General features: G+C 37.4%; 1 protein-coding gene across 4 annotated transcripts; it reads right to left on the bottom strand.

Moving 5' to 3' along the window:
- Nucleotides 1-5,811, bottom strand: LOC148199031 (putative glucose-6-phosphate 1-epimerase). 4 transcript variants are annotated; one of them, XM_088111886.1, is made up of 9 exons: nucleotides 5,597-5,811; nucleotides 3,197-3,270; nucleotides 2,938-3,012; nucleotides 2,418-2,474; nucleotides 2,172-2,335; nucleotides 1,879-2,013; nucleotides 1,159-1,261; nucleotides 835-934; nucleotides 1-719 (listed from the first exon to the last, which is right to left on the bottom strand). In XM_088111886.1, exons 1-9 carry the CDS (start codon nucleotides 5,649-5,651, stop codon nucleotides 511-513), a joined length of 972 nt encoding a protein of 323 aa, XP_087968012.1. In that variant the 5' UTR covers nucleotides 5,652-5,811; the 3' UTR covers nucleotides 1-510. The 4 variants fall into 4 exon arrangements, with proteins under 4 accessions (XP_087968012.1, XP_087968010.1, XP_087968009.1 ...); XM_088111884.1 differs by lacking the exon at nucleotides 5,597-5,811 and adding an exon at nucleotides 3,945-4,380 and having other exon boundaries at nucleotides 3,197-3,410; XM_088111883.1 differs by lacking the exon at nucleotides 5,597-5,811 and having other exon boundaries at nucleotides 3,197-3,483.
- Nucleotides 5,812-8,175: the final 2,364 nt, after the last annotated feature.

The following is an 8,175-nucleotide window of genomic DNA, read 5'->3' as shown; positions in this document are numbered from 1 at the left end:
TAACCATGAAATAAAAACAGTGATAGTATACAAAATTTATGTGAAGGTTATTGAATTATGCACGTATCACTGTAAAATGGAAAATGCCAAAAAAAGATGCATGATCACATTGTCCACTAATCACTCGTTTTATCTCTGTCATGAGAGGCAGATCATAGCCGTAACCATCCAATATAAGCAAATTGGAACACCAAAGCTAAATTATCCATGCCGTGGAACATATCATCAAATCCATGGAGAGAATAAACTCGGCACCAACTCAACAAATCTAATGCTTAAAGAAGGAGCATCCATAGCAGAACGGAAGGAACCAACTGACTAATGACCTGGTAACACTTGAAAGCCATTCTCACAAAAAACATAGGCCTCTATAAAGCACTATTCCTAGCCTAAGATCATAACAACATAAAACCTGACACTCCTACTGAACAGCACTATTTCTACAACTAGATGCTGCTACATTGCTGGATGTAGTAGCAGCATTAACTCAGACCCATTTTGTACAATTCCTCAAAGACCACTTCTGTCAAGACCAAGACGGTCACTGCAAAAACTTGATGGCACAACTGATAGCTGCAGCCGACCGGTCCATTCCTCTCCCGGCTTCAAGCTCACCGGTTTCTCTATCACCGCCCCGTCAACACAAAGCATCTGTTTGTACTCTTCATCACCAAAATCTACCATGGATTTTGATTTCTTTTCCCATGGATTCCACACAGCTGAACACACCATAAAAGTTAAGATGAAAAGGACTGATTTTATATTTTCTACAACTCGAAACCTTATCTACGTTTGTATTTTGTTTGTGGAAAAAATTTGCTACTTAGAGCTTACCAACATCAGGGAGACCTTCCTTCCTTATAACAAATGTTCGCTTCTTCTCATGATCTAGCACTGCAATTATGTTTGGAGAGCTAAGATAAACTCGATCCGCCTGCCATGAAGGAAGTATGGATATTAAAAACATCTTCATTAGCCTTCATTGTGTCAAAACCAAAAGACTTTAGTAGTGGATACTGTGTGTGATTGACAAAACTGCAGCATAGGCCAGGAATATAGTGCTCTATTTATCTCAACCTGAAGTAATAGCTTAAATTGCAGCATGGAACTATAAATGTCTACATTTTGTTAACATCAATATAACCTAGAAGGGTTTACCTCAGATTCAAATGTTATTGCATCTCCTTGTTCAGTAAATCGTTCTTTTTTGAAAAGGTTGTCTAGGTAGTCCAGTGTCTCCAGACCTTCAATCCTTATCTCACTATAAAAATTGTTAATGTGACGTTAATAATGATTGTCAATCTTAAAATAAAATTTCCTGTTCTAAAACAATCAAAAGAGAGGTAGTTCAAGTAAAAATATGTAAACAAGAATCTATATAGGTAACAAGCATTGCAAACAGTAGTTTACTTCAAATGCTTACAAATTCTATAGGCTGTGTAAGAACTTTGTACTTTCATTACGACTGATCACTTGTTTACATATTTCCCGATAACTGACATGAATAAAACTCATAATTCTAGTATTCGGAGAAGAATCCACCTAATATATAGAGTATCCATGCTAGTTTCAAATGATTAGAGTGTAAGTTGTTATTAGTTTCTAAAGAAGAGAAACAGTCCTCTAAGATCTGCTTGAATGTTAAAATCCCACAATTTAAAGCATTCAGCAAATGCAGAAACTACACGTTTCAGAACAAAAACCAAATATATTTGTCTACTATAAATATTGAACAAGGAAGTACCATTAGTGCTAATAAAACTCCGATCAAGTGTTCAGCAATCAATTTACTATGGAAAAGAAAAATGATGGTTGGACATCATCCCACACACTCAGAAAAGGGAATGCAGACCAAGTACAACAAAGAATTATCCATACCTAATGTCAGAAACCAATAAGTATGTGTGATCCGCGAATGAGAAACTAAATGGCTTGCCATTTATATTCCTGACTCTAGATATCAAAGTCAGGTCCCCATCTGCTGCAAGAGACACCCGAAGACGGAATTCAAAACTGGTACAATTATTAAACAATCGTTAGATTACTACTGCTTGAAATTTACTGCCAAACACAGGAAAAAGTAATATCGAGTGCATATATGCCAGATTCAAATTATCAAACACATGGAGAGTGGATATCCCTGTTATACTGTCACATCATGCTATTCATACCTGTGTGGCCAGCACTTCATATCTTCTTCAGATGATTTTAGCACCAGGTCAATGAAGGATTTCCCACTGGAGTCATTCCCAGGAAGAGGAGGAGGGTTTTCATCAATTGCCCACATTCTATTTCTTGCAAAACCATGCTGCTCCAGCGATCCACAGTTTCCAAACTGTGAAACAAATTCAGCTCAAGATATGTAAGTATGCATGTTACAAGTTATATAAAATGAACGTAAAAAGGAATAAGCTTGCCTGTGGAAAACACATGGGAATTCCTCCTCGAATTGCTTTTGGAGCCTTGAAAATTGCCTACAGATAATGGAAAAGGAAACAAAACAGTTAGTTATTACTACTTGCCTCTTTAAAAAGTATAATTGATTAAAGTTCTGTGTTCCTACAAAAGCATCAGTTAAGAAGTTGGTTTTGCCGTCAAAGTTTTTCATTATACCAGTATTCAACCCCAGTGGTTCCAAAGGACAAAAGCACTACAATGCACCATTCTTCCCTGTTTTTCTCTTGCATCGATGTGATTGATGGACAGCATAGAATACTATGATTCATCAAAATCCAAACTCTTCTTAAATTTATTGATTATTTGGGCCAATGCCCTTCACATGCCAGTTGCAATATAATGCAGATTATCCAAAATGAAAATTTCAGAAAGCAAGATTATGAAATATTGACATGTTTTCCTTATCAGCGCTGACAACTAACAAAATTCATATAATTTAAAATGTACAAATTGATTTTCAATCAAAATTGAAAGACATACCTTGCTGCTTGTGAATAGAAGTTCTTCCCCGTGCTCATTCCGCCATGAAGTGACCTGCGCCCCATGTAAGCTTACCTAATTTCGAGAAAAAACAGTTAATCTAAGTAATCGTAGTAATTAAATTACTCAAACTACAAATATCTTTACAGACCAAGTTATCCACATCAAGAATTCGCATTGGATGTCATAGTAAATTTTAAAATCATAACTTTACCAAATGTTAAAACCGACACCAGTTTTGCAATGAACAATTTCTCACCCGTGCCGAAGAACCCCTTGGGGTCCGAAGCAGAACTTGATCAATTCCATTCCAGTCCTTTGTAATTTCAGTTGCTGCTCTATAGTCCCATACGGCTGCAGAATGCCCCATTCAAATTAATGCAGATCCTAAATTTCTTCAGCAAAATCCTATTAAGCTTCTCAAATTCGGAACATGCAAATGCCAGAGGATTGAAGGGGTCTCCACCTCACACCTATACCGTAACAAACACGTGAATTAGCCTCCTCGTCAGTTAAATCCAAAATCCCAACACCCAATTTCACTAAAATTTCTTCTCACTGGTATGATTCAGATCTACGGAACAATAACCTATTTAAACAAGAATCTGGAATGTGTGATAGAATTCCACGAAAACTCCAGAAAGCCAAGAGCAGAAACATTACACTGAACATTTAGCAATTGAATACCAATCTACCTGGTACACATCCAAACATGTCCTTAAAACTTGTCAGATTCACAGCAGAAAAAGACAATTAAACACTGAAAAAACATAATAACTATCAGTAAATAAATAAATCACGCACGCATACATACATATACATACACACATACATATATTACAGCTGTAATAAAATTAAAATTTTCTTTAATATAAGCAGAATACAATAACCATAATTTCTTCAGGAAAATTCAAATTAAGGAAGAAAAACCAAACACTAATAAATCTCAAGAGAATACTGAATAATAAATCTCCCATTAACCAAACACTGGTAATAAGTTTACTTACTTCAACAATCCGGAATCAGGAATTCTAAGTCTAAACCGACACCAGGTCTTGGATGCAGAGAGAAGCAGCAGTAGGAGCCAGAATAATGCATGACCTCTGTGAAATGAGTTAAGAAAATTCACACATCCAATGACACGAGGCAGCACATGCTCATCAAGTACATAGATACATACATGACGAAGAAGAAGCGTTCAAAAAGTTGAAAGGTACCCTTTTCTTAGAAGTATGCATTCAAGACCATACTTGCAATTGAATCAAGAAAGTTCAAACTTTCAACAACCCCAAGATTTGAAAAACCAAAAAAACTACAGCAAATGGTAGGTGGCAATGTTGTGTGAAGGCGAGATAAAACTTTTACAGAAGCTTAAGATAAGGAGCAAAAACCGGTCTTGTAAATTCTGTGTCTGTTGGCTGCTGAAGAGATCTAGTTCTTGGACGTGGAATACGAAAAGTAAATGTACACATGTACAAACCGTTAAAAAATTTAAACATTTTTTAATGACAATTAAACTACATTAATTTTGTGTACAAGATTTAAAACCAGAATAAAATATACACCATTCCAGTACAGGGTTGAAAGCTACTTTTTCTTTGGACTGTGGTGGACAGAATCAAGAGTCACATACACAACACACAGCACAACACAATCGAAGGTGATGGATGAATCCATCTCAAGATGTAAACCAATAGAAAAAACAAAAAAAAAAACTTTTGTCTTAAACACAGAACACACAACACAGAGCATCACATCACTTCAGCATACTATTATAAGGGCATGCGTAGATGTTCGGTATTTCTTCCAATGAGGTGTGCAAAATGGATTTGTCACCGCAATCCCGGGCTTATCTTTCAATTTCTCTTTCTTTTTTCTTTTAGCACGGAAACACTGACCATTTTCTTTCTTTTTAATATACTGAGACAGAGCACACAAAAAAAGAAATTAAAATTCCCACAATAAAAATAGGTTTAAAAATAGATGGTCACTTCTCGCCTTCAAAATTTGCCAAATTGTTTGATCCTGAAGCTTCCTGGGACAAGGTTTGTTCTTTCAGTACATCCTTCATATATCCATTCCTGGACGAGAAGGAGAAGGCGTGGCGGTTGAGGAGGTTGATGTAGAGGGCATAGGCGGTTAAACCCGTCATCCCTAATTTCTCATACTTCCCTTCGGTGTGCAAGTTCAACCTGTCATCCTCGCCCTGCGACGAAGACACTTCCCTAAAGTCCCTCAAAAACCTGTGAATAGCATCGTTCACGTCTTCCACCCTTATGTTAGTGCCCCACACAAAGGTGGGCCTGGCGTCGTCCATGTCGTAGCCATCGCCGCCGTCAGACGAGGCCGCCGCGTCATATGTTGTGGATGTAGGTGTGACGGGAACGCGCCCACCTCCGCCGACGCCTTAGCGGGAGCGCGGCGCGGTTGGGGTGGCTTCGGAGGAGGCGAATCGAGATCAGCGCTCCGACGGAGTGGCGAATGCGGAGGGAGTGGAGGAGCGGCGGCGGCGGCGGCGGCGCCTACTTCCCGGAGAAGAGAAGGTGTTGCTGATGGGGCTGGAAAGGGAGTCGTCGGGGGAAGAAGGACCTATCAGAAAGGAGGTTTGAATAAATTAACAAATCAGAAAATTCGGAAAATGAAAACCGAAAGAAGAGACAGAGAGAGGAGCGGCACGAACCGTTGTTGAAATTCGGAGAAGAATCGGAAGCCATAGATTTGGTTGTCGGAGAAAATCAGATACAGAAGCAAGAGTGAGTGATATAGAAAGGGCGGTAACTCACCCGTCATCCTCACCCTTCATACATCCTTCATATATCCTTCATAGAGGTCGATGTATTCAGGTCAGACTCTGCCACCTGTAAATAAAATGATACGTGAGCATGTCTCCTGTTTAAAAAATTAACGTAAAAGAAAAGGTATTATTATTTAATTATGTTAAATTAGGGATTCAATTAATCATTTCTAAAATTAAAAGATTTAATTAAAATGAACCCGTAAATACAAGGACTTTCGAATCTATTAAAAAAAAATATTAGCTGCACTGAACTGTTTTGGCCTACATGGAAAGATTCATTTTAATATTGGTAAAAGAAAAGAAAATAGAAGATCATAGGAAAAGGAAAGATTCATTTTAATATTGGTAAAAGAAAAGAAAATAGAAGATCATAGGAAAAGGATTTGTGGCTGTATTCAGCCTTTTGGTTTAAAATGTGAACTTTTAAAATAAAAAAAGTGATGATTAAAATGAAGTTAAAATAGTTTTAAATCAAATTCCAATATATTTACATATTTTTAATATTAAAAAAATTATTTTCGTACATTCTGATTTAAGGATTGAAAGTTATATTTTGTTTTACAAATTTATTGAAAGAATAATTACAAAACAAAGATTTTATATTACTTCAATAACTATAACATTGTTGATGCAATCAATAACCAACATATTTTAAATTATAATGCTGAATTTGGTTCTAGGTAAAATGTTTGGTGGATTACATTATAAACAACGACAAGGCCATTTTCTTTCCTGGCCTAACCTCAATAGTCCAAAGACATTAATGAGTTGCGATAACTAGTCTTCAAATACATCACAGAAAAAGTTAACCTGAAAGTTAATGATCAAGAGAATTTTAGGATTATTTCTATGGTAAAGGAAAGTATTTTGGTGGTTGAGTTTGTTTTCAACTAATACCAGACTTCATTAAAAAATATATTATAATACTAACTGTAACGTCCCAAAAATATACATCATGCATATATAATAAAGAGTCATCATACATAATATAAGAAAGCAGTCAAGAGTAATTTAAGGATTACAGTCATCCTTAGAATAGTGCGGAATTGACAACAAGAGTATTTAGAATTTCTCCATGAAAATCACAGAGAATTTAAAACTTAAAATACACACGAGTTATTCCAAACATTAAGAATTATGAAATAAGACTAGCTAATCTAGGCTGCAGCACTGCCGTCTTCATCAAGAGCTGCTTCCAAAGTATTCTCCTCGCCATCTAGTCCCATCCAAGTGGATGATCATCGCCAAAGAAACATACCCAAACAACACACAACACAAACAATGCAAGGGTGAGCTAGATATAAAAAACATGTTATACAATCCAACATGATATGCAAAAGTCACTCATACATGGTAAACTAACATCACAAGACTTGTTACATTAAACCCCGACTTGTTACTTTATAGACCGACTCGTCCGGACCAGAATGATTACCGAGCTATGGCGGGTTATGCACTCGTGGTGGCCTCTACTGCTTTGCAAAGCCATTGCCAATGGGTTCCACCCTACCACCCTCACGAGGTTAGTCCGTTTCGCGCCCTGGAGCATACTGGAAGCCTCCAAGACTAGGACCTCCTGCTACTCCTCACCACATGGATCAATCCTCTCTACTTGAGAATGAAAGACCATTGGAGCGTCAGGAAAACCCTCAAGAATGAGCTACCATGAAATCATTCTGTACACCCCAAATCACCACCATATATCCTCTCCTTGAGGATCATGGAATTACGTCCACCACCATGTATCCTCTCATGAGGATCATGGAATTACGTCCCTGAATCATATTGTTACTCCCGAATCACCAGATATCCATTTTATCACAGTAAATCCAACACACCTCATACATTCACATAAATCACTTCACAGTATATATTTTCCAAACCTTGCACGTAATTCAATTCAAGAGAAAATGAATTTAAAATCCAACATTTGCAGAATACTATTTGGACGAGCACTGTTCACCGAGCACAGTGGACGAACGTTACTGAACGAACACTACCTTCCAACCACTAGGCCGAACACTATTTGGACGTACGTTCGTTATCAATCACCAGGCCGAACGCTGTTGGACGAACGTTATCAAATCCTACACTATCAGGCCGAACGCTAAACCATCGAACACCAATACTAAATTCAACACTTGGACGAACGCGCAACGCTTGGAACCTAAGAATACTACTCAAGGCCGAACGCTCAACATTGCTATCCGAAAATACAATGTTAAGAACGATCGCTCAAACTCACTAATATTATAAGGCCGATCGTTAAAGATTTCAAATTATAATATCCAATTATGGCCGAACGCTCACAATCACAAATATCCATGAACGAACGCTTATGATCCAAACTAAGGAATCCAAATTAAAATCGAACGCTCAGAAGCGAGAATACCTTATCAAAACCGAACGTTCAACAGAATAAGACCGAACGCTCAAAATTC

Source organism: Vigna umbellata, chromosome 4 (assembly GCF_029865625.1).
Source record: "Vigna umbellata cultivar VRB3 chromosome 4, Vumbellata_1.0, whole genome shotgun sequence".
Lineage (NCBI taxonomy): Eukaryota > Viridiplantae > Streptophyta > Magnoliopsida > Fabales > Fabaceae > Vigna > Vigna umbellata.
This window is presented reverse-complemented; position numbering and strand designations above follow the sequence as displayed.

Coding starts and splice junctions, on each gene's coding strand:
- LOC148199031 (XM_088111886.1), bottom strand. CDS start 5,651: ATGGCTTCCGATTCTTCTCCGAATTTCAACAACGGTTCGTGCCGCTCC. Junction 2,475..2,937: donor TTCTATTCACAAGCAGCAAG/GTATGTCTTTCA, acceptor CATTATCTGTAG/GCAATTTTCAAGGCTCCAAA. Junction 1,262..1,878: donor TTATTGGTTTCTGACATTAG/GTATGGATAATT, acceptor CAATTTTTATAG/TGAGATAAGGATTGAAGGTC.